Genomic DNA, 25,750 nt, shown 5'->3' with positions numbered 1-25,750 from the left:
CTCTGACTCTTACCGATCAGTAAGATCAACGACTTTAGACAACGACATACTAAGGGCAGAAGTGGAACCAAATCCATGTTAAACAAACGAAGAATTGTCATATATCCTTAACCAACTTTGGTCGACCATCCAGGAACATTTAAAGCAGATTGGAAAAATAAGCAGAGCAAGTGTTTGAGTCCACTTTAATCTGTACGAAGAGAACAAAGCCAACGGATCCATCTCATGCAATATATTGCTTCAACGGTGCCATACAGAACCGTTTTTTGATCGTTTGATCACTGGGGACGAAAAATGGGTCCTATATGATAATACAAAACTCCACGAAGTACTACGAAGCTGAGTTTACATCCCAAAAAGGCGTTTCTATGTGTTTGGTGGAGTATTCACATTGATGTCCTAAAACCTGGACAAACTGTTAATATAGACCTTTATTGTGAATAATTTGATCGAGAAATTAATGAATTGTGGTGCGAGGTACTATCTCACCCATCATACTCACCCTATATTATACACGTGAAACAAGACATTTAGTTTATAAGTACATATTTTCATGCTTTACAATTGCAAATTTTATGGAGGTGTTACAAATCACTTTTCAAATTGGTCACACTGTATAGATAGAGCCAAAACAATAGCTGATCCAATAATACTGGCCAACTTACATTTTTTAGTTTCTTAAAATATAATTTGTTGAATAGAAATCAGTCAATTGTTTATGTGGGTATACAAAGATAAGTCTCTTTTATTAGGTACTAAAAATATAATTTGAATTTGTCTAGTCAATAAAATTTAATTCTCTTATTAATAGCATTGTACTCCAAGTACAAAATAATTATTACCATTGGTATCTTATTAGTTATTTACAATATCAATTTATTATATTAGTTTGTGATAAGATTATCCATCGAATGATAAAAGGTGTGTTACTGACGTATCTCTCGGTCTTGGTAACACTAAATTATAATTTTTCTTACAGTTTCAACCAATTAATCGTAGAGAGTGATTAAAAACAATATAGTAAAAATTTGCTACAATTTTGTCCATTAAAAAATAAAAAAGTTCAACTTTTATGAAATATATAACTAAATGTCTAATTACAAATTTTTTGGTCACCACAAATGGTTGAACTAATTGAATATCCCGTTTTATTTATAGTTTAGTTATGGAATTTGGTGGAAGTACTTAGATCATTTTTTAAAATTGGACGACATCTGCCGGTTGGTAGTTTTATTACATGTAAGATGAGTTAATTACAAGTTAATGCTTATAAGGGTCCAGCGCCATCTATGATATAAAAGTACAACCTAATATTTTTCGCATTAATACCTTTACAACCCAGCGTGTGTATAACTTCGCCATCTTTCGGGATCGCACACAACATTTAAAAATTCAATTGCCCCGAAAGAAAGTGACAGAAAGCGTAATCCAACAGAAACATAACCAAAATAATAAATTTAAACAATGGCAAAAATGAATTCGACTAGTTTATATATAACAACCACCCAAATAATATTAAAGTCTGAGCCAAACAACCCGAGTACATGGCAAGATTTGTATCGTCTAGTTCCTTACTTAAGAAATTCCTTGTGTTGTGTAGTTTGTGGTAATTTGTTAGTGGACCCTTTATCCCCGGGAATTGGCCGTTGTCAACATCACTTGTGCAGACGGTGCAAAGGTGGACGTAAAAGGATCAAGCCGGCCTGTTCGTTTTGCAAGGACAATGTGGACTACACAGAAAACAAAAGCCTGCGAATACTCCTACAGTGTTACAAGAAAATGTGCAGCTCGCTAATAAACTCGCCGATATTTCGCGGTCTGAAGGAGCAGGCCAACAAAACTCAGGCCACGGGAGTGGAAAGGGGTGCAGGAAATCTCATACTGCTCATACGTGAGGGTGCATCCTTCCATGATGAGTACACAAGCTCAGGGGGCCTACCAAAGTCAACTTATTCCATACTACCGTGCGTTTACACGAACTCGTCCACACAGACGTTACAGCCGACAGTTACAAGTGAACCCACCCCCAACAATGTGATAACCTCGAACAATGTACAGAGCAGACCGTCCTTGTATTCTGTATTGTATGGTTCAGGGAATAAGATTACTATTAAGAGAAAACCCAAAGAATCTACTGAAGTTAAGAATAAGTGTGCGACCGTGAAAAAAGAAGTTGGCGAGAAGGTTTGTTATTGTTTTGTTTTTTTTTTCATTTGTTTTATTCCAGCTTAATTTGATTTTGTTGTTTTATTTATCTGTTTTGATTACCAACGTCATGTGAGAGTTCATTCATAGTGAATGTGATATAATGTTTATTATTTTTTTATTGTCAATATGTTTGCGTAGATGGCGCCAAACTGAAGGTTAATTCAAATATTTTTGCTTAACTTGAGTTAATCCTACTTAACACTTTTTCACTATTGAATAATTGAAGTTTACGTACTAATTGTTTGATTGGAAATGGGCATAATTATGCAATTGGCAATTGTGAACAACTTTGTAGGGATATACAGGATGTTTCTAAAATAAGTGGTCAAAATTTTGGGGCAAATTTAAATTTTAAAAATTGTTTTTTCCTCATATTATATTTTTTTTTCTTCTATAGAATATTTAATGTAAGCAGAACGATCATTTTTCTTTATAAATTAAATTTAGACTGGTCTAGAAACTACTCCACCTCATTGTTTTAGAATCCAGTGATACATGTCAAAATTTGGCACATTTTTAGTAGAAACCAGGGTTGGGGTCAATTGAACCTCTAACCATCTTCACACAGTCCTTGAACTAATTTCAGTCCCATTTCCTCCATGTTGGCTTTAATTTTGGTTGACACTAAGATTGAATTGTTTTTGGACATTTGAGTTATCCAATTATCGACTTTCTTTCAAGTTTTTCGAACTTTTTGTAGCTTGGCCAGTTTCTCTATTTTTTTTAATAATACGGGACACGATTGACTTATTTAGCCGTAAACTCTTAGCCATCTCTTCTTGTTTCTATCGGCCTTGCTAACGCTGAATTACAATTTTTTTTACGGTTTCACTTCGACTAATGATTAAATAATTATAATAAGCAAAAGACCGCTAATAAATAATCTATTTAAATTTACAGAGAGCAATGAAAGACCCATAATACAGTAATGAATTTTGGTAGGTTCCCCTGTTTTTCTTGCTCCATTTTCTACACTAATGAATATTTTTTAAAACTTTTTTGGTTTTCATATTCTTCACACAATTTAGAAAAAAAAGTTCCTCTTGTTTAATTTTGATTGTCACAGTCGTTTTTGAGATATTTCAGTTTTAATGTTTGAATAATACAAATCAAGTCACATAACATCAGAACTGGGTAATAATCAAAATCAATCAAGAGTGTCTTTTTCTTCTAAATTGTGCAAATAATATGAAAAGGTAAATAGTTTTAAAAATATAATCAGTGGTGTAGAAAATGGGACGAGAAATAGAGGGGAACTCCCAAAATCTACCCTACTGTATTGTTATGGAAAAAGTTTATTACACTGAATTGTAGGAATGTATTTTAGGATAACACATAACAAAATTAAACTCGATTGGACCAAAGTTTAAGGAAATATGAGGAAAAATCAATTATTGAAATTTAAATTTGAGGGCCTGTATTTTTTTCAGGAGAAACTTTAGAAAATTATTTAGATTTTTTTTCATTATTTGACCAACGATTATAATTACTATAACTTTTAGTATGGTTTCATTTGTATTTTATTATAATAAAATAATTTTCAGGCTGTGTTTAAGAAACCCCCTTCGAAGTGCAATGTGAAACCAAAAAGAGGATGTAGATGCGGTAACGCGACCGCAACACCGGGTAAATTAACATGCTGCGGACAAAGGTGTCCGTGTTACGTCGACGGGAAGGCGTGCATTGAATGCAAATGCAGAGGATGCAGAAATCCGCATCGACCTGACGGCAACAAAGTAATTTTTAAACACCTATAAACGCCCAGTAATTTTTATAATCATATTATTTATAAATTTAGGTTAGACCTCACATTCCCGAATTGTCTCAGATTCAGTATTTACCGACGCCCCAAATACAACAGCCGACTATTGTCGACCAAGACTTATACAGAGACATGCATAATGTTGTTAAAATAAACAATTTGGATCCATCTTACACCTCATTTGATTCACAGAGATTCAAAACATACAAAGGTATTAATCACAGATTTATTTATTTAATAAACTACATTTATTTACATCATTTTAGTTACAGGTGTTTTAAATTCCATGCAAATACCCACAAACATTCTTCTCAATGGCCCAATAATACAAGACGAGGAAGAGGAGCCGGAAATCACAGTTGTTTGACCCGACAAAACAGATTCAGAAAAAGTTTAGGAAGTCTTATTTACAACTATTTAATTATTATTTTTATACACAGGACAATCTAGTTGATGTTTAAAAAAAGAAAGTAGAAAGAAAAATTGTCTTGATAAGCTCAGTAGAGTAGATCTGAAATAGAACACGTCCATTTTCAAATAACATGCTGCATTCTGTTACATTTCACATTTGAAAGGATTTTGGACAATTCGTTATTACGTTGTTCTTCCAAATAAGCGAAATGTTCTTTAAGTCTAGTCATTGTTTGGCGTTTGTCCAATTTACTTACAATCTTTTTATTTTGTCATAAAATGTAAATACTGTAAATAATTTTAAACTGTGGTTTCTATATACTATTTTCACGTCTCTAGTAAATTATTGATAGGAGATAAAGTGTATGTTTCTAGTAGTTCTATTAGTATATTTTTATAGATACTTCATTCGTACTTAATTAAGCAGCTATAGCAATAGAAATACAACTAATTGTAACTATTGGCTTATCAAGATTGTCTGTGTTAATTGTCGTGTAAATAGTTGTATATATGTGCTATGTGGAAAAAAATATAAAACTTTTTTATCTTGTTGGTTGACAAATTGTAATTTCTTTATATATAATTTCTTTATATATAAGTCCAAATCTTTTGTTTTGCAATTTTATCAATCACAAGAGAAAACAATGGTTATTTTAAAACATTATCCTGTATAAGTCTCCTAATGGTGGAGAGAGAGTAATGGACTGTACTTTAATTTTTGCTTTGAAAACAAAAATATATGTAAATTAAAGTGAAATAAAAATATTTTAATTAGATGGGTTTAATTTGTTTTATCTGCTCTCCTTAGGCTCTACATCAAAAAGCAATGAAATTTGATTAGGAGTTGGAATACCTTGTTTGGATAAGTATCTCCACACCCCATCAGTTGAGTGTTTGAATCATACAACTGCCAAAATTGGGGCTTCTTACGTCCTTGTTATCATTTGCGCAGATGAAAGTATCGTGAATTCCTTCAGATAATGAGGACGTGTCGATTTTAACGGCGAATAATCTGGCCACATTCGATATGTCAAAGTAAGTGGTGTTGCACGTCAAACACAGCTTCATATTGAAATTAATTTTATCTTCAGCAAGGTCCCCACGATAGGTCCACCTTGTGGTGGTCCTGGGTCTCAGTACCACTCCACAAGCCAATGGCAGTGGGAAGCTAACGGATCCAACTGCAATTCCAATCCATTCCCAATCTTCCTCGATTGGTCTTGTTCTTTCCGAATCAGTTGACAGGGGGCTGGTATCTTTGCCTGCTTTGCGTCTTCTGGTTCAGTAACCCCATGTATGCCTTGCATATATGTCTTGTCACTCCTACATGAATTTTCATGTGTCTAACATATTTGGTCATGATTTTTGGAGAGGGGTTTTTAAAATTTCCCCTTTGTTCCAAAAAAAAAAAAAAATCTTCAGCAAGCTTCGACAGAGAGAATAAAAACGACAAGTTAACTAATTTAGTCCTTAAATTAAATTTGGTTTAGCTACAGCAACAGGGTTATAAAAACTCAACTCACGTTAAAAATTAATATATTGATTTATAAAGAATCATATCAAACATTTCATTAACAAATACGTATATGATGTTGTTAACACCAATTGATAAAGCATAACAAAAAAATTGATCAATTTACTATAAATCACAAATACTTACAATATATAAAATGTTAGAGAACGACTACTTAAGATTGTTGATTCACTTAACAATTTTAAGAGGTTGTTTCATAACAATTAGTCTATAAAAATTAATAACTACCAACATAATTACTTGCACTAAGCTTATATAAACGGTTAGGCACCTGTGTACATAATTTGCGTAACAGTAAAAAATATACATAATGCTAAGGTGTTCATCTGATGTTTCATTTACTAAAACGGTTTGTAAGCACTGGGGAACTTAGACGGCAAACTTCTTTGTAAATGTGTTTTCACGTGTTGCCAGTTCAAAGCTTCGGCAAATTCGATAATCCTTTCCTCCACTTCCTTTGAGGGTTTGTCGTCCTGCATTTTGAACAAATATTTCAGTACCCTTCCATATTGTTTCTGGACGTAAGCGTGCCAGATGGAGAACGACAAAACATTGTTGTTGATCTGAAAGGAAGTAATTAATTAACTTGTGCCACTACTTATTTGGTTGCACCTTACTTTTGCGTCACTGGGATCCGAGAACTTCAAAACGGTACTCCAAATTGCCTTTATAGCTTCCAGGTCTTCAGTCGTTGACTCACTTTTCTCCGCGTACAGTCTGCACAAAGCGATACCCTTACGACATAAACTTTCTATGTACGTGTTTTTCTGCTGTTCCATATTTCTGTAAGCAAAATGTTTGTAGTGGTTGTTTTTAATTTGTTTTGACAACTCACGTTTTAATTTTGGCGGCGTCGTTTCTGGTGTCAGTCTTCAGACCAATGAAGGCCAGAATTGTTTCCTCGTTGACGCTTTTGATTATTTTATCACAAATCGAAATGATTTTTTCATTATCTACGGTGCCGGACTTAAAGGTAACCGTGGGTAATATTTTTTTATCCAGGGACTCGCAGGCTTGTAAATAAGCAGCATGTAAGGGCAAATGGTCATCATAGTCTTTAGTTAATTCTTTGTAAAGACTTTCTCCAGCTTGGCCGTCTGAAACATAAGATAATATAAATTTAAATCAGTCTTACCTTATTAATCCTCTTACCTAATTTTGATATCCATTGTACTTTCAAGTCTCTTAGGGCTTCATTGTACTCATCCAATTTGGTCTTTTCTCCATTGGTGTTATTGTTGTTATTGTTCTTTTTCACCACTGATGTGTCATGTAACACGTACTTAAAGGGGTAAGTATCCACTCTTTTTCCGTTCTCGTCTTTAGCACAAGTGAGGTAACCAGTTAAATAATGTGCTGTATTATTTGTTTTTGTATTGAATTTATCAGAAGACAAAGGCGCTATGTAGAACTGGCTGAGTGTGCTGGCATTGCCCACATGGGTTACTCCAGCTTTCTTACCACCAATTAAGGCTTGGGAATACGTGTTGTACACATCCAATGATATATTACTGTTCAGTTTTTGGTTCAGTAAAATCGGCTGTTCGTTCAACTTTTCTAGCAGGTCCTTCTTGTCATGCCTGACTTGCAATCTTATTACGTAATCGCCTTTATCCAACTTAACCGTGTACTGTAAATAAAAATTGGATTCAATTAAGTGCTTCATCCATCCATCACTCAGTGACATAGAATAAGGAACACGTAGATTAATAAAGTTTGATGAGTACAGGACGAAATTTAGCCTCCCATCCACAAGCTTTGGCGAATCTTCAAAGTCAAGTAGAGGATCTATGTAATAAGGTACCTTAGGAGCCAATGACCACCTTATTAAGTTATTGCCAAGGTAAAAATCAATAAAATTTGACCACTGGATTTAATGTGTTCCATTTTCTACGTCATAAAATGTTGATGGATAGTACCTTGCTTGGATAGGCATCTCCACATCCCATCAGTTGACGGTTCGAGTCGTACAACTGCCAAAATTGGGACTCGTATTCGGATTCGTACAGCGTATCATTTAACAGAACAAAATTCGGTGAGACTTCCGCTTGTTTCGTTAACGAAAAGTTGTAAACCAAGACTAGTTCGTAAATTTGTCTACCGGGAGGGATTACATCACGTTCAGTAAGTGGAGATATTTTACTTTCGGAAGCTCTGAAATAAACAATTTTTAGTAAAAGGTGCCATTTTTACTAATCTGATTTACACCGTACTTTATTATTTGGACGGAATTCTTCAGCAAAACGTTGACCATAATTTCCTCCGTTTGCAATGTTCTAACATCCATCGCCATGATTCCATCAACGCCAACCATCGTGTAATTAGTTTGATTGGGTTTGACGCCGTAGAAACTGATGGAGTAATCTAAAACATTGTCGCCCAAGCTGGCCCAGTATTTCGCCACCACAACCTCCAGGACTTCATCACCACGCACGGCGAATGGCACGTTCGTTTCCAAGTTGGATGAAACAGCCAAAGTCTTGCACGTTTCAAGAGTTTTGCAGTTTCTTCTCGGAACGAACTGCATCGTGTGCACCACGAATCTACCATTATCGTCGTCTGAAAGCATTTTGATGACGGCCCATGTCGCTCCGCTGGGTACTACGTAATAGTGCCTTTTGATTGTGTTCGGTTGGAATAAAACTTTGTTGTAACTAGCTACATACTTAGTCTCTCTGGTAAGTTCTTTGGGTTTTATTACGGTAATTGGGATTTTAAAGACGGGACCTTTTTCTACGTTTTTACTATCATATGCGCAGATGAAAGTACCGTGGATTCCTTCAGATAATGAAGACGTGTCGATTTTAACGGCGAACAATCTGGCCACATTCGATATGTCAAGGTAACTGGGGAAGCTCACATAACTGGCGTTGCACGTCAAACATAGCTTCATATTGAAATTAATTTTATCTTCAGCAGGTACGTTATCGGAGTCTAAGAAGCACGGTTCGACAGAAACTTTGAATAAATACGACGAGTTTACTAATTTAGTCCTTAAACTAATGCCCTTAGCGTTATTTGAGCCGCAGCTTATGTTAAACCGTATTTTGCTTTCGGTTATGTCGTTATATTCTACAAGATAATCGAATGCCTTATCTATTTGTACTAAGCCACTTCCCTGAGCAAACTGTTCAATGTCAGTCAAGTAATGAGCAGTATTTTCAAGCGACTTTTTAATAATATAAGGGGTATGTGGTAACTTCCTTTGCATCAACCCTGATATCAGAACGCTGATCGCCCCAGCAACGTGGGGCGAAGCCATTGATGTGCCGTTCATCAACTGCGAGTACCGCAAGGTGAAGTTGGGCACTGATGTGATTGCGCCACCTGGGGCGCAAATGTGAACTCCTATCCCACCGTCGATTGTTGGTCCACGTGACGACCAAGTGTACGGACTACCTAAATGTACAAAAGAACAATTGAAACGTTCCTAGTCCACACACCTTGTGAGTTACCTGCAACTTTTTGCCTCATCGCGTACTCAGCGACCATCATTTCGGGAGAAACGTAGGCGCCGACACTGATGATGGGTTCCCTACTCATATCCGAGGGAGTACTGATGGTTCCCAAGGCCGGTCCGTTGTTACCCGCCGACGCAACCCATGTCACGCCATACTTATTAACAATGTCATCCAATAACTCGCCAATCCGACTGGAAAACAAAATTGAGCCGTACGAATATGGTGGTTACAATAATCGGACTTACCCAGCGTCTACCCAGTGGGCATGCTCGCCGTAACTCATGTTTATTACGTCTACAGGTCGTGTCTTTTTCAGTTCCATGATTTTAATCATGGCACGGACTAGAGCAGTTCCAGTTTCCATCGATCCCAGCCTTCCATCTCCTATTGTCAATGAGATAATTTGAGCACCAGGGGCTACACCATTTAATTCCGGCGTGTCGGGGAAATACGCCGAGGCTATGGAAGCTACGTGGGTTCCATGACTTGCTAAAATTCCCATTAATATTCCATAGAGAAACTAAAGGATGATTTACAGCAGTACTTACAACACACTCCTACTAATTCTAAAACGTCCCCATTATCGTGGACGTTCATGCTAAAGTTAAGCTTATCAGTATCAGTCAGAGGAGCGTAATCATGAGTTATACTATATTCCCCTAATAAAGGACACTTTGACAGATCACCGTCTTCAGTTGTATCAACACAACAGACCCACTTAGTTCCATCATGGAAAAGAATGCAATCGTAAACAGGTCCACTAGACGCGTATTTCTTTTCAAAATTATTCAGCAACTCCAACTTCGCATCGATATCTTCTTTTTCGAGCTTCTCAGACTCACTCAACGTTGCCGACGCTGCAACATCACAAAGACGGTTCATAAAATAATACTTGGACAAAAAACAACATAATTACTGGAACGCTTCGATTCAAACTCCACGAGGCTCCTTGTAGCTTCAGCCAAGCTCCTCCGGTGACTTTCGTCCCAGGATTTCTTCTTGATCTCTTGTTTGACGCGATCCTTCAACCTGTCGGGATAAAGATCAAATGCATGTTTAACACCAAGTCTATAGGTTCCGCAAGGATTATGCCAATCGCTAGGTATCTGAAATTTTACATAAGGAGTTTCACCATTGTGTCTTAACGTAAAATAATTAGATTTTGTTGACTTTTTTAGGCATTAAATAAAATAAATGTCAAAAGATAAGTCGTGGTCGATTTACGTAATCAAATTGTTATATAAATTTTAAATTTTAAGATCTACTCCATCTATGCCTTATAAAAACAATTAAAAGTTATATATATTTCCAGCAGAGGGAGCTGCATAAATTTTTGCCAATTTAAGTATGTTTCATGGAACTTTTAATTTTAGTGACAAAAAACAATATTCAGGAACATTAAAATCTTACAAAACATACAAGTTCTTAGTTTTAGAGTTTGACTTTCAAAGTTAAAAAAAATTGGATTTAAAATACCCTCCATCTATTGCTTATATAAACATTTAAATGTAATAAATATTTTCAACAGAGGGAGTTGTATAAAATATTACAAATTTGAATATAAAATTCCCCTCCATTTATCGGTTATAAAAATAATTAAAAGTAATAAATATTTTCAATAAAGGGATTTGTATAAAATGTTACAAATTTGAGCATAAAATACCCTCCATCTACTAATTATAAAAATAATTAAATATAATATTTTACAAATTTAAGTAAGCTTAATTTTAGTGATAAAAAACGTGTTCAAAACAAATGACACAAGTTCTGAGTTTGAATTTATTCAAAATTATATTAACGTATAAATTTAAAATGCCCTCCATCTATTGCTTATAAAAATAATTAAAAGTAATAAATATTTTCAACAGAGGGAGATGTATAAAATATTAAAAATTTGAGTAGATTATAAAAACAATTAAATGCAATATTTCCAACAAATGAAGGTGTATAAAATATTTCAAATTTTTATTTTAGTTAGGAACTATTTGTTCAAGAAAATTGAGGTCAATAAGAAAAAATTGACACAATAATATAATTCATACTTACAGAAAAATTAATTAATCATCACTGTAATAATAAATATGAATAAAACAAACCTTCAATTTTTTTCCTGTAAGTGTGGTAATAGTCCCTTCGGTTGGTGTAACTATGCATGTTGTATTAACATCAGCACAACCACTGCAATCGAACCTTTCTATAACCTTAACTTTTCCGTCTGATGTTCTCTAAAAATCCAAATTGAGTTGAACATTAGGAGTAAGAGGTGGTAGAAAAATTTACCTGAAGACCCGGTGCTCCTGGATCAATCCCAGAGTCCAGAATTGCAATGACCGTACCTCTGCCATCATAAGTTGGATATTTATTTAAAAAGGACACAACGCCCGTCTCTTTTTTGGGCAACAGACCCCAAACTGGAAAATCCTCTAGTGGTGCCTCTGACATGTTAAAATAATTATATACACTGGAAAAAAAAATATGTTAGTCACTGAATGTGTAAGCATTTTTTCCTAACCACATTTTTTAAACGTCATTAATAAATAAAAGGGTTTTGTTTGTTACGTTTCGTTATTGGTGTTTAATAAGTTAAGGGGTAAAGGGAATTTATTAAATTTGTCTAATTAGATATAACCTAAACGATCTAACCAAAAATTTATACGTCACCGCACGGGATGAATTAACCAGACTATGTAAACAAACGCTACGTTACCATCCCAGCTGTGCTGATTTTTGTCACTTTCCCTAATTATGTTTCAAGTGATTTCTATATATAGAAACTTTAATGCAATATACTTGACTAGCTTTAAATGGCAAACAACATGAAATATATATAAATGGCTTTTGTACTCATCGTCAAGACCTTGCATTGTTCTAAGAGCAAATACTTTGCGGTTTTGTACATTGATAAACTGTCGATATAATTAATTTTAAGAGGCCGTAATGTGTCGTGATTACCTCCTAATTCCCTTAATGGCCCCAATATTATTTCTTAAGACACTTCTGAACATACCATAATGTTCTAAACTGCATAAAGTACCAAATAAGTTTTTAGTAAGCATAGAAAAACTCAGTGGGTACAGTGCGTATATTTTCAGTTGCTTATCTAAATTTACATTGGTTACATCAGAGTTCACAAAATTTAAATAACCCGCTAAACACTTTGTCGATCATAACGGAGACAATCAAAGTACAGTGGTGGCCAGAGAAATAAGACAATATTTAAAATCAAATATTTTGTAAAATATTTCATAAATGGATTTAATTCAAATTTTGTTCAGTCAGTATAAAAGATATATTTCAATATTCTGTACTTTTTTGTGCTTTTTTTGTTACACATCTTATAAATGGCAGGGATATACAGTGGTGGAAAAAAGTATGGAATATTTAAAAAAAAAAAATTGACTTGGAAAAAGTATAGAATATCATTCTATTTGCGGTCAGTTGTATTTAAATTCGTAACTTTTTCGGTCGGTTTCAACATAGTAGTGTCTAGACACGTTTACTTTTCACTGCAATTTAGGAAAAGAATAGTTAAACTTTGTGAAAGTGGTTGAACAAAATGTGACGCGGCAAAAACATAAATTCTGCACTCAGGGTGGAGTGGAAAATCGACGTTCACGAAAAACCACTCCCAAGATAGACGAAATTATAAAAAGGCTCTCCCTCAAAGTCCTCACCAAAACATCAAGACAAATCACTGAGAAAATTCTAATCTAAATTTTAGTAGCAGAACAGTGAGAAATCTTATTGTCGTGGGACTACATGGCCGAATTGCAATTAAAAAACCACTGCTATCAGAGAAAAACAGAGCTTCCGGTCTGCCATTTGCAAAATCCCACTTGTCGTGGGCTCAGGAAAAATGGAACACTGTACTTTAAAGTGACGAAAGTAAATTTAATTTGTTTGGGACGGATAGTAAGAGAGCCAGTGGGGCAACGATACAATTTTAAACACCAAATTCCTACGGTTAAACATGGTGGCCCAAGCATTATGGTTTGGGGATGCTTTTCTTGAACCCTTGATTCAAGTGGAGGGTAAAACGGATCGTTTCCAATGCAGGCACATACAGGAAACACCATGTTTCTATTTGTCGAGGAAGAGATGCAACTTCGTTGGATATTACAAGACAATGATCTCAAACACACGTCTAAAATTATTAAACAGTGGTTTCTAATGAAAAACTTAACTGTGATTGAATGGGCGTCTCAGTCTTCCGTTCTAAATCCTATTGAGCTCCTTTGGGAGGTAAAAGACCGTCGCATCCAAACATAAAACATCGAAAGTGAACAAGGACTTCTTTATACCATACAGGAGAAATGGCAACAATTTCTTGTTGACCTATTAGGATAGAAATGTGTGCTACTTCTTTAGCCACCACTGTATATAATATCAATATTATTATTTACAATTAAAACTAATTTTATGTTGCAATAATAAATATACAAAATAAAATAAGGAAAAATAAGGTTTTACTTGCCTTAGACCCAATTTAAAAATATAATTTCACACCTTAAAATATAATATAAACAACGATAAAATGAAATTGAAAGAACAAAGTGATTATGTGATACTACGTTACACGTACTGTTTGGTTGTGTAGTATTTACATTAAGATTGCGATTTACCTAGAAAGCTTCCTAAATATAATTTGCTAAACACCATTATCTATAAGTAACAAGATGATAAATAATTTTTATTGCTGTTTCCATAATTGTCTAGTTAAATTTATTAAACTGTTTCAAATTACCCACCAAAATTAATCAGTGAGTCAACTACGAGGGGAAAACAAAAGTAATTTACGTTGTTTCATCACCAACTGTGTCTCTTATTTACTTATTAATTCATTAATATTCACCTGTGCGGATCACAATTCACAAATTAAATTTCCACTGCTTGGATTTAAGGTCCTTACTCATCCAGATTTAACAAGAAACTGCATTTAGAAACGTTTTTCACGTCTAAACTTCCTCATACATATATGTATACATATAGGGAAGGTACAATACTTCTTTTGTGCAAGTCTATGCCACTACCTGGATCTATTCTAACTCAATCAGCCCTAAAATACCTGCTATAATGGATTTTCTGTTCGGAGGGTCCACCACTCAGATTATGGCTGTGGAAAATGCTGGAAGTTTTATCCGATGTAGTCAGTATTAAAGAGGACATACCATTGAGGACACTAAAGATGAAAATGAAATGATTTAGATAATTATACACAAAACAAATAGATAGAAAAAGGGTAATTAAGTTAAAATAATGCTTCTGAACATACTGTGGTGGTCATTATTAAAACAAATTTTTAAAATGTTAAATATTTTAGCCATAACTCTTTTATTTAATGTGAACTGTTCAAATAATATTAATTTACTGTTGTTGTTTTATACAGTTTATTATAAAAACTACTATATTCTTTTTCTACATTCTAAATATAGTCAACTTCATTTTTGAAAGAGATTTTTAATAATTAAATCTGTGTTATTTAATTTAACATTAACATTTTGTATAATATCCTTTTTGTCTTATAATTATTGCCCATAATTTTGGTATTTGGGATCGTTTTCATGTTGAAACACATTTATTAAGACAATCATTTCTTCAATATATAGAAGCAAATTGTTGTTAATATCCCTGTACATAAATCAGACTAAGGGGGTCTAGGCCAGAAGAACTGAAACATCCCCTTAGTATAATAAACCGCCACCACGTTTCACTGTGGGTATAACAAACTTTTTATGTAGTTTTGTCCCTGTAGGATGTTTAACATAAGCAAAACCATCATTTTTTTATAAATTGAAGTTAGACTGATCACGACTTGTCCCCACTTTTGTGGTCCAGTGAATCTGATCCTAAGCAAGTCAAAATTGGACTTTCACATTTTCAGTAGAAATCAGAGATTTTCTTGTAGCTCTGGGGTCAAACAAACCCCCATCCACTAACCATCTTCTCACAGTCCTTGAACTAATTCCAGCAAGTCCTATTTCCTCCAGGTTGGCTTTAATTTCAGTTAACGATAAGATTAGATTATTTTTTGACATTCGAATTATCTGGTTATCGATTTTCTTTCAAGTTTTTCAGATTTAAAGTCATAGAGTGGAATAATAGATCATAAAGTAAAAAGTTGCTATAATTTTGTCCATTGAAAAATAAAAAGGCAGATAGGCATGGTAGAATAAAATTAGATTGACCAGTTGCATAGATAAATGTTACGTATGTGTGATATAAGTGATAATAAGAAACATCGTCAACTTGTGTGGCAATGCTAATAAACTAAATTAATAAATCGTTGCCACTGATAATTTAATAATTTTCAATTTTTTAAGTAGTTATCGAATTTTACGGATAATTCTACCCATTTAAATTGCCCCCTGTTTTGGTCGTATCACAAAACCAGATCTGAAGAAGCGGCGAACAATAAAACACCGAAACACACGAGATTTATCATCGTAGCGCAACGGCACGTAACAAAAATAGAAGCAACACAAAAAGACGAGGGCGTCCAGAGGCGATTGCTAGAGTCACCAGACCCGGGGCAACGGAGATTCGTCGGCCAGACGATCTTAAATATTAATCAGTCAAACCGGAGAGAACTCCATCCCATTGGCTTACTCTGAATCAGTCAGTGTATTTCCGAGCCTGAAACATGCCCGGCTCCACGTGCATCTCCCGCATAATATTTACCGTCGGACTCGGTCTTTTGCCACATGTTTTATCGTTGACTTCTAATCACAACGAGTCGTGCGTTGTGCTGTACGAAAGGGGCGTCGAGGCCTATTTGGGCAACGATTACGACGAATGTGTCGCCGATTTCGAGGGGGCCCTGCAAAAATACCGGTTGTACAAGAAATTAACGAACAACTGCCGTTTAAAATGCAAACAGGAGGCCGAAATGTCCGAGCCCATGTTTTCGGTGAACATAGAGAATTTGTTGTTTTACGAGAAGACGGTTAAAACTACGCTGTGCATTATGCTATGCAAAAACGATCATAGGGATGTGTTCGAGAATACGCATCTCAATTTTGACACGGAGCTGCTTTTCGAGGACCTCAAAGTGTATGATTATCTGCATATTTGTTATTTTCAGGTAAAGTTCCTTCTAATATTTCCTAAAATATAATATAAACGTTTCGGGTAATTTTTAAATTTGTTTAAAATAAATTTTAATTCTCTAATTATACCATTATTTACTTTTATTATTTAAATAGTATTTATTTATTATTATTATTTGGGTTATGTTGAAAATTTTGGGCTAAATTCAGAATAAAATTTTTTATTTTAAATCAAAATATATATTTTTTATTTCACATATGTTATAAAAAAATAAAATAATATTTCCTTGATTATATTTTATTGTGTAAATATTTAATAGTTTCTAACGTAAATAAATAATAAAATATTCTAAATTCACATTTTTAAATTGATTAAAAAACAAACATTCCTTTTATATTTTAAGTAAAATTTTATTAAACAAATAATCTTCGTATTTGAACTTTGAACATTTTTAATTATTATTAGTTAATAAATATTAATTTAATTTTGTATTTTTTTTGCCTAATTATTTAATAGTCATAATAACGTAATAAAACCAAAAATATTTTTTTAAATGATAAATTTGAGCGATTTAAGAAAAACATCTTCTTTTAATTTTAAAATATACTTTTTATTAATTTGTTTATTTAGGAGAAATTTTCGTATTATACTGAAATGATGAGACAATTTTGGGTAAATAAATTTAGAAAAACATAATATGACTTTAATTCAATTCTTTTGATCTCTATTATTTAAAAAAAAAAATAAATTAATAAATATTAATTTAATTTTGTATTTCTTTGTATAATTATTTAATAATTTCCAATGTAAAAAATCAATAATATTTTTTAAAATGATAAATTTAAGAAATTTAAGAAAAACAGTTTCTTTTACTATTTAAATTTAATTAAATAATGTTTATTAATTAGTTTATTTAGGAGGAATTTTCGTATTATACCGAAATGATGAGACAATTTTGGGCAAATAAATTTAGAAAAACATAATACGACTTTAATTCAATTTTTTTGGTCTCTATTATTATTAAAAAAAAAAAAAATAAATTAATAAATATTAATTTAATTTTGTATTTCTTTGTATAATTATTTAATAATTTCCAATGTAAAAAATTAAGAATATTTTTTAAAATGATAAATTTAAGAGATTTAAGAAAAACATTTTCTTTTACTATTTAAATTTAATTAAATAAACTTTATTAATTAGTTTATTTGGGAGGAATATTCGTATTATACCGAAATGATGAGAAAATTTTGGGCAAATAAATTTAAAAAAACATAATATGACTTTAATTCATTTTTTTGGTTTCTATTATTTAAAAAAAAAATAAATATTAATTTAATTTTATATTTCTTTGTATAATTATTTAATAATTTCCAATGTAAAAAATCAAGAATATTTTTTAAAAAGATAAACTTAAGAGATTTAAGAAAAACAGTTTCATTTACTATTTAAATTTAATTATTTTGGACAAATAAATTTAGAAAAACATAATATGACTTTAATTCAAATTTAATTAAGTAAAATTTATTAATTAGTGTCTTCAGGTCAAGTTTTCATATTATACTGAAATGATGAGAAAATTTTGGGCTAATAAATTTAGAAAAATATGTTCTGACAATTCAAAACATGTTTAAGTTTTAGTTTTAAATTGAGAAAAAGCCAAGAAACTATTTTTAGTGCATAGTGAAATAAAAAGTATTTTTTTTATTTATTTCAATTGAGATTTTATTTAATTTACTTTTTTTACTACAACTTTGGAATGAGATGAAAATTTTGAATTTATACATTCAAATAGTTACAAAGATACAGATTTTAGTTTGTGTTTAATTTAAAAAAAAAATAAATTTTACAATTATGAAGAGAAATTCAATTATATAATTATTTATTTAAAATTCATTCAGTTGCAATTTTGAGTTGATTTAATTGACACGAATATTGAAGTATGTATTACATCGAAAACGAAAGTTAACTACCAAAGAAGGGAAAAATATGTCGTCTTTTCGGGTACGTCGAATTTCACTTGTCACCTCAAAATATTTTATTGATGTGTATAAACAAGTATTACTTTTGTCTTGAAAACATTTAATAAACGAATTAAAAGATTTCCTTCGTTGACCCAATTAAATCACAAAAGTGTCTGGTGTAACTTTAATGAAACAATGAAAGTTTATATTAATTGAATGCATATTAAAGTTACTTAAAATAAACGCTTTTCAATTCAATTAATTAATAAGCTTATAATTGAGCAGTTAAGCAATTTAATGGCTAACCATAGTTTCCACAGTTAAACACTTTTATGCACAGTTAGTTAACGTTCATAAAACAATGATGATGTAATTCTTCTGTCTAATATTAATGTACAAAACATACGCACATTCTGGTAATTTGTCGTTTAATTAGTTGCCATCACGTATTAAAAATATTGTCGGCCGGAAAAAAATAAAACAAATTTAATACCATGGCAATATTGTGACCCAGGATTGTTATCAGCATGTTTTGCTTGTATTGATAGCGAGTCTAGAAGATACTTCGGTGTAATTTGATTAAATTTATCACAAAAAATGTTGTTGGTAATTAGAATTGTGCAACATAATATGAGATTGTCAAGTATCAGTTGATATCTTGCTAATTTGCACGAGGAAAAATAATGTTTTGATTTTGTGCCCATTGTTAAGTTTATATAATTCGTTCTAGTTCAGTTGAATCACCATTTTGCGATTATAAATTTAATCACATTGACACAGTTTGAATTTGAAATACGTCGAAACAATTTGATTAAAACCATTCGTTTCTGGTTCCTTGACGGCGATCTATGGGTTTATTATTCCCAGTTTTAATGAGCCATTAAATAAAATTGCTTATTCTCGATAATTCGGAATTTTAATGAGAATATAATACAACAATAGGAGTGTGAAATTTAATAATCGAAATTATAAGTGGAACGCTTGATTTGCAAACACATATTGAGTTTGTAATAATAATCTGTCGTTATTTTTGGATGCAACGACCTCAAAATTGTGTATAAACAAATCGGGAATAATTTCTTTCAAGTTTGTCCTTAACATTTCTTGTGCTACTCGTGCAGTAACAGTTGTTTGCCCACTTATTTTACACCCACAAAAATGTATTAGAATTATATGTGGCTGACTTCGTTACTGCATTCCTAATACGAGGAAAATGTTTTCAAATTGATTATTTATTTGACAAGTAGTGCAGTTTAACTTTTTTACTGTAGTTTTCTGTATAAAAAATTATGTTTAATGCCATTATTTCTAAGTGGTAAATAACAAAATGACAGTAAATTGCATAAATAAATATGATTTCTTGTCTTTAACTAATTTTTAATGAGATCAGTTAAAATTGTACTGAAAAATATCTTTCAAATTATTAAAGAAGAGTAATTGAACAGAAACGCATGCGCACTTACATTTATACTCAACTAGTGACATCTCGTGTCTTTCATTGCTCTCAGTAAATTTACATGGGTTCTGTACTAGAGATCTTTTGGTTATTATAATTATTCAATCATTGGTCGAAGTGATTCGAAATTCAGCGTTACCAACACCAAGAGAAACCAGAAGAGATGGTTTGGAGTTTAAGGTTAAATAAGTCAATCGTCTTCTACGAAGAAAATTGTCTGAGTTCTTAATGAAAATCAATAAATGGATAATTCGAATGTCAAAAAACAATCCAATCTTATAGCCAACTGAAATTAAAACTTAGTTCAATGACTGAAAATATGGTTGATGGTCCAATTTTGACTTGCTTAGGATCACATTCACTGGACCACAGAAGTGAGGACAAATAATTTTTAGTGATGAGAATTTATTTTATAAAAAAATGGTAGTTTTGCTTATGTTAAACATCCTACAGGGAAAAAACTACTTCTTCTGGCTTAGGCCCCCTTGGATTAATTTACATACAGGGATATATTAAACAAGAATTAAATAACACAGATTTAATTATTGAAAAACTTTTTCAAAAATTAAAATTGCTATATTTATATCCAAGTCAATTAAAAAAAAAACAATTCACATTAAATAAAAAGGTTATGGCTAAAATATTTAACATTTTAGCAGCTATACTAATAAACACTGTATGCACATTGTAATTTAAGATTTTTTTGTTAAAATTAATGATTTTTCATTGTTAGGTAATTTAAAATTTTACTTGAAAATACCTTCCAAATTATCAAAGAAAAGCATTTTAATAGTAGCGCATGCGCATTGATATTTAGACTCAACTGGTGACATCTTTTAACAAATTATAGATTATAGGTTAAGTTAATCAAATTAAAATATTAAAACTAAAAATAAATTTTTTAAATACATATTTTTAGTTTTAGGAATTAAGAATTTTTATTTTATTAGATTTTTCTGTATTTTTCACAAATAATGACAAAAATTAGATATGAATACATACATATTAAAACAATGGAGAGATGTTTCGTTTAATTTACGTCGCCAACAATTAATTAGTTTTATATCTGTGTACGATATTAAATTTCAACCATAAAATTGAAGCAAATTTCATGCATAACAAACTATAATAAATCGAATGATGCAAACTCGTGTTGCTCTAAATCTTGTCACAAAAATATCATTTATTGTTTGCCACTAAAATTTTATGAAGCTTTAAATTAGAATTTATTTATAAATTCACCAGAGTAGTTTCCAATAAAATAAAATTGTTTACCACTCGTACCATAACATCCGTATTCGATTATTTCAAATTACACAGCAGAAAACTGATCTTCACGTTCTTATGCAATTTTATTAAATTTTGTTACAGACGAAGCAATATCAGAAAGCCGCAAGCGCAGCGTTCACTTATTTGATCGCCCATCCGGACGATAAAACCATGACGAGAAATTTGAAATACTATTCCGAACTGGAGGGCGTCAACCCTGAGGATATCGTCAACTATGAAGCCAAAGTAAGTGGGTGAACAACATCCAATTGTCACTTTAAACAATCAATTTTAGGACTACGTATATTTGTACGTGCACGGAGCTGCAGCCTACGAAAAGAAGGAGTGGAAAGATGTGGAGCACAACATGGAGGAGTCCCTGGTGTCGTACTTCCAGGCGGAGGATGAGTGCAGGGCGTACTGCGAAGGACCGTTTGACCAAGGGTGGTACCCAGACTTCATTCCATCCATTGCGAGTAAGTCCCACGATTTTCTGCCTATACAGTACCTAACGCAGCTTCTTCCAGATCACTTCACAATGGTTCTGAAATGTAAACTGGGATGTGTCGAGAAGTTGGGCAATTTGAACGGGGAGAAGCACGAAGATCTCCTGGCTAGTCACTACCACTACCTCCAATATGCATATTTTAAGAGTAAGTAAGGGTGGCCCCCAAAAATGTTCGTTATCTTTTATTTTTGCCTTCAGTGGGTAATTTGAAGGAGGCCTGCCAAGCTGTTGCCAGTTATCTTCTGTTTTATCCCGATGATGAAGTCATGTTGGACAACATGAAGTACTACAGGTCCTTGCCCAAAGTAACCAACGACTACTTCACCCCCAGGGAGGTTGGTACTCAAGCTTCAACTACTAATTTATGACTAAACATACTCTGTTTCCAGGAGGCCATCAGATACGTCCAACGACAAATATACGAGAGAAAAATAATGAAATTTGTATTAAATGAGTATAAATTTGACATCCCAGTGGACGAAGACAAAGTAAGTAAAGCCGTAATGTGTAAGTACGTTAGAAACTAAACACGTAACACTAATAAACACAATCTTTACGAGGATTTAAATATGCAGTTATTTGTAACTAATTGAACACATGTGTTTTAATTTAAAACTTTCAAACCACAACAAAATGGCAGTAAGCTGTAAAGCACACCTGCACTTTAACAATTTTACTAAAAGAAATAATCGATCACACCGATATGACAATGAAAATTAATTACAGAGAAATAATTGGTTGTTTGGCTCCAAGCTGGTGGCTAAATTTAGTTTATGGACAGACGTGTGGTATCGGGTTATTGAAAATACGGGTGCTGGTCAAGAATTGAGCTAGAAATATAAATTGAACATTCGACTCATGGTGGTGCTCTTGGTGTTGGTTAGATGTTGAACCCCTTCGTTGATTAGGGTGGATGAAACTGAAGTTTGCTGTTTTGGCACTTATCTTCTCAACTATTGGGGCAATTCTTTTCCTTTAGATTCTTCGCCAAACCATCCTTACCTTTGGTATACCTAAGGTTGGAAAAATTTGAAGGAATTCGTGGGTTATTGCCACTCAATTGTCTTCCGTTTGTCAACACACGTTTTCGACGCTAATCACTATCAACACATTGTAATCTGACATCACACATTTATTTATATTCATTACGCAAACGGAAATTGTCATAAAATTTAACAATAAATATTTTGTTTCAACCTATTCACGCTGTCGTTTTTCATTTTGGTGGACGGCTTATTTTGGGCTTATCATCGTTTTAATTGAAATCGTGCAAAATAATATTCTAACAACTTAACATTGTTTTAAAATGTTTTTTATGTGTTAAATTTTATGCTAATAATTTTATGGCGCATGTGGTTGTAAATTAACAAGAACTTTGACTTGCAGGGTCCAAAATCTTCTGATGATAATGAGAACACTGCCTGATCTTTCAACTATGCTTGGGATTGACTGTAAATATGTTCAGTTTGTATGCCAAAAAAAAAAATCATTAACATCATTATTTGTATTTTTGTACTCAGTTTTACCAAATAAAATTATGTTGTTATATTTTTTGTAATAAGCCAGTTTTATTGTAACCTTACTTTTAATTTTGCACACGAAATTAAAACGTATGGAAAACAATTGTGTCACAGTTTCAGTAAAAGTTTATTGGGGCTTGCTGGCTTCAGCAGGATGATAAATTGTCTTCCCAACGAGACGCTTCTTCTTCATTCTCTCTTGCAATTCCCCCTTAATCAATAACAATTAACTGGACCAGTGACAGCCAATTAAAATTTTTGCATCCAACAGGCAACGAAACAGAGAATTCGCTTATTAATGACAGAAAAACAACTGCAAGGTCCGAACAGATTTTTATCGGATGGCTTGGCATCGGCCAAGGAATGCAAATCGCTGATCGAAATCGCTAAAACGTTCGCAATTTTGGGCGACGGATACCAAGGAAAGAAATCGCCGCACACTTTGATGGAGAAATTCGAGGGCGTCACGTTGGGTAGGGTCGTCCTACTGGTTTACATCGGACTGCTCAATCGCAAGTACTTGGAAATGTATCTGAATTTGACGGAGAACGTGCGCCACGAGGTCCAGAGCTATTTCAAACTGAACCAGACCCTTCATTTTTCGTACACCCATCTGGTGTGCAGGTCTGCGTTGCCAGGTAAGCCAACAAGGCTGTAAATGGGGCGGATAATTGATTGGATCGTTTCAGACTCGCCAAAGAATAGGACCGACTTAAGTCATGCCGTGCATGCAGATAACTGTAACATATTACCGGATGGTGAGTGCGATAAATCACCACCCGCCTTCACGTGGAGGGATTACAGCGCCATTTTGTACTTAAACAATGATTTTGATGGAGGAGAATTCATATTTTCGGAAGACCCGAAGGGTAAAACCATACAAGTAAGCAAAACGTCAAAGTCTAATTTAGTTGATCACTGATTTTGATGTTTTTAAGAGTACGGTGACTCCATCTTGTGGCAAACTGTTGGGCTTTTCGTCCGGAGGTGAAAACCTTCATGGTGTGAGGGCTGTTAAAAGGGGTTCTAGATGTGCAATAGGAATGTGGTTTACGTTTGATGAAGGTCACATAGAAAAAGATAGACCGGTTGCATATAGACTGTTGAATAATACCAAAACGTAGTATTTAGTACCATTTTATTAATAAGACTATTCTTTGTAAATTGGTTGTGTTTATTTTGTTTTTTATTGCTGATTTATTTGTTTTTTGTGTTAATTAAGTATTATTTTGAGTATGACTAGTCTAACTGAAAATGAGTCAATATAATATTTTTTTAAAAAGTATGACTTATTTCTTGAACCTGCATTCTTAAATGTAAAAAATAAAATAATAAAACTCAAAGCTGAAATTGAGTTTTCTTCCCTTTCATAATTCCTTTTAGCTGGTAATAACAATTGACTTCCAAATTGTAAGACTTGCTTCCAAAACCTCAACCAGAGTTAATTGATTAAAAAATGCTGCAACCTTAAAAACAAATGATGTGAAATTTTCTAGTATATTAGATTTAAATTTAAACAAAATTACAAGAATAAATACACTCAAAGCCAAATGCATTCGATTGATAAACTGAGACGAGCAACGTCACTGCATGTTGCAGCCTCGTACCTTGCAAAATTCGATGATGTAATTACTTGCTAATACCTCAGCGTTATTACGATAAATTAAAAATCCAAAAATAAACATTTGTTATTTATGCCAAAAATAACCACTCAACGGGGTTAAACTAAAAATACAGGTTATTCGATTCGATTCGGCAGTGAAATTTTAGCTGGTGACTGATGACTGGTACGACGAAAGGATTTTTATTAATCCTTTCGCTGCAGGTTGGAGGTCCTTAAATGAATGAGACCTTTGGTACAGATGTCATGTTAAAATCACTTAAGGTATGTTGAGATCGTGTGGAACGAAATCAATTCGATAGCAGTCGATCATTGCTAAGCGTCGTCATCCAGTGCGGTTCGTTTTAAATGAGTAAAATTATAATCCAAATTAATATTAGGTACTGGAGAAAGTAATTTAGGTTTTTGGTTCATGATTTCTTGAATAAAGTTATATATTATATTATGCTGTGCTATTCAAGTACTACAACTGGTCCAAAACTCATTGAAATTACATGATCAAGGTCACACTGAAATCTGAATCAATGAAGAAATTAAGCAATATCTCGTGCAAAATCCTCAAGCCTCTTATTTAGAAATAGGTCAGTCATTAAATTGCGATTAGAAAAAGGCTTCATGCAATGAATTTCATGAAATAGTTGGGACAAATGGATTCCATATGAATTAAGTGAGGTTAGGTTAGGTTAAGCATTTGACAATTGTCAATTTTCCCCTTGTATGCAAAGCAAATTACTCTTTTATTGATGATATTGATACATACGACGAAAAATGGGTTGATTACGACAATTCTCGTCAGTCTAAATAATAGGTTGAAGCTAGTAAACCTGGTGGAACAGGAATTGACTATGTTCATGAAAAACCTTTTTAAAGACCATGTTCTTTAGTTAATAGAAGACACGTTTTGCTTCAAAACGTTAAATGAGAAGTTCTACTTCATCCACCATATAGTCCAGACATTTCTCTACGTGACTATTATTTATTTTTGTCATAAA

The 25,750-nt window shown here is 32.9% G+C and overlaps 3 protein-coding genes across 4 annotated transcripts; 2 read left to right on the top strand and 1 right to left on the bottom strand.

Annotated features, from left to right (window-relative positions):
- The first annotated feature begins 1,178 nt into the window (after nucleotides 1–1,178).
- Nucleotides 1,179–5,157, top strand: LOC109596298 (E3 ubiquitin-protein ligase MSL2). 2 transcript variants are annotated; one of them, XM_020011811.2, is made up of 4 exons: nucleotides 1,179–2,184; nucleotides 3,753–3,944; nucleotides 4,007–4,181; nucleotides 4,243–5,157. In XM_020011811.2, exons 1-4 carry the CDS (start codon nucleotides 1,465–1,467, stop codon nucleotides 4,335–4,337), a joined length of 1,182 nt encoding a protein of 393 aa, XP_019867370.1. In that variant the 5' UTR covers nucleotides 1,179–1,464; the 3' UTR covers nucleotides 4,338–5,157. The 2 variants fall into 2 exon arrangements, with proteins under 2 accessions (XP_019867370.1, XP_019867369.1); XM_020011810.2 differs by having other exon boundaries at nucleotides 1,186–2,184; nucleotides 4,237–5,157.
- Nucleotides 5,158–5,900: 743 nt separating this feature from the next.
- On the bottom strand, nucleotides 5,901–12,461 carry LOC109596308 (tripeptidyl-peptidase 2). Its single transcript, XM_049970762.1, is given in 12 exon segments — nucleotides 5,901–6,478; nucleotides 6,533–6,698; nucleotides 6,751–7,012; nucleotides 7,068–7,545; nucleotides 7,835–8,069; nucleotides 8,129–9,314; nucleotides 9,371–9,865; nucleotides 9,925–10,233; nucleotides 10,293–10,482; nucleotides 11,473–11,601; nucleotides 11,657–11,837; nucleotides 12,329–12,461. Coding segments are annotated over 12 exon segments (3,957 nt in total). The 5' UTR covers nucleotides 12,433–12,461; the 3' UTR covers nucleotides 5,901–6,256.
- Nucleotides 12,462–15,978: 3,517 nt separating this feature from the next.
- On the top strand, nucleotides 15,979–24,480 carry LOC109596290 (prolyl 3-hydroxylase 1). The gene is made up of 9 exons (XM_049970765.1): nucleotides 15,979–16,457; nucleotides 21,212–21,355; nucleotides 21,405–21,585; nucleotides 21,637–21,762; nucleotides 21,816–21,952; nucleotides 22,007–22,105; nucleotides 23,409–23,775; nucleotides 23,827–24,020; nucleotides 24,076–24,480. Exons 1-9 carry the CDS (start codon nucleotides 16,017–16,019, stop codon nucleotides 24,259–24,261), a joined length of 1,875 nt encoding a protein of 624 aa, XP_049826722.1. The 5' UTR covers nucleotides 15,979–16,016; the 3' UTR covers nucleotides 24,262–24,480.
- The last annotated feature ends 1,270 nt before the right edge of the window (nucleotides 24,481–25,750 follow it).

Source organism: Aethina tumida, chromosome 1 (assembly GCF_024364675.1).
Source record: "Aethina tumida isolate Nest 87 chromosome 1, icAetTumi1.1, whole genome shotgun sequence".
In the NCBI taxonomy this organism is placed as follows: Eukaryota; Metazoa; Arthropoda; class Insecta; order Coleoptera; family Nitidulidae; genus Aethina; species Aethina tumida.
The sequence above is the reverse complement of the archived record's forward strand: the minus strand, read 5'-3'. Positions and strand labels throughout refer to the sequence as shown.

Coding starts and splice junctions, on each gene's coding strand:
- LOC109596298 (XM_020011810.2), top strand. CDS start 1,465: ATGGCAAAAATGAATTCGACTAGTTTATATATAACAACCACCCAAATA. Junction 3,945..4,006: donor ATCGACCTGACGGCAACAAA/GTAATTTTTAAA, acceptor TTATAAATTTAG/GTTAGACCTCACATTCCCGA. Junction 4,182..4,236: donor GAGATTCAAAACATACAAAG/GTATTAATCACA, acceptor ACATCATTTTAG/TTACAGGTGTTTTAAATTCC.
- LOC109596290 (XM_049970765.1), top strand. CDS start 16,017: ATGCCCGGCTCCACGTGCATCTCCCGCATAATATTTACCGTCGGACTC. Junction 22,106..23,408: donor TCCCAGTGGACGAAGACAAA/GTAAGTAAAGCC, acceptor TGCATCCAACAG/GCAACGAAACAGAGAATTCG. Junction 24,021..24,075: donor CGAAGGGTAAAACCATACAA/GTAAGCAAAACG, acceptor GATGTTTTTAAG/AGTACGGTGACTCCATCTTG.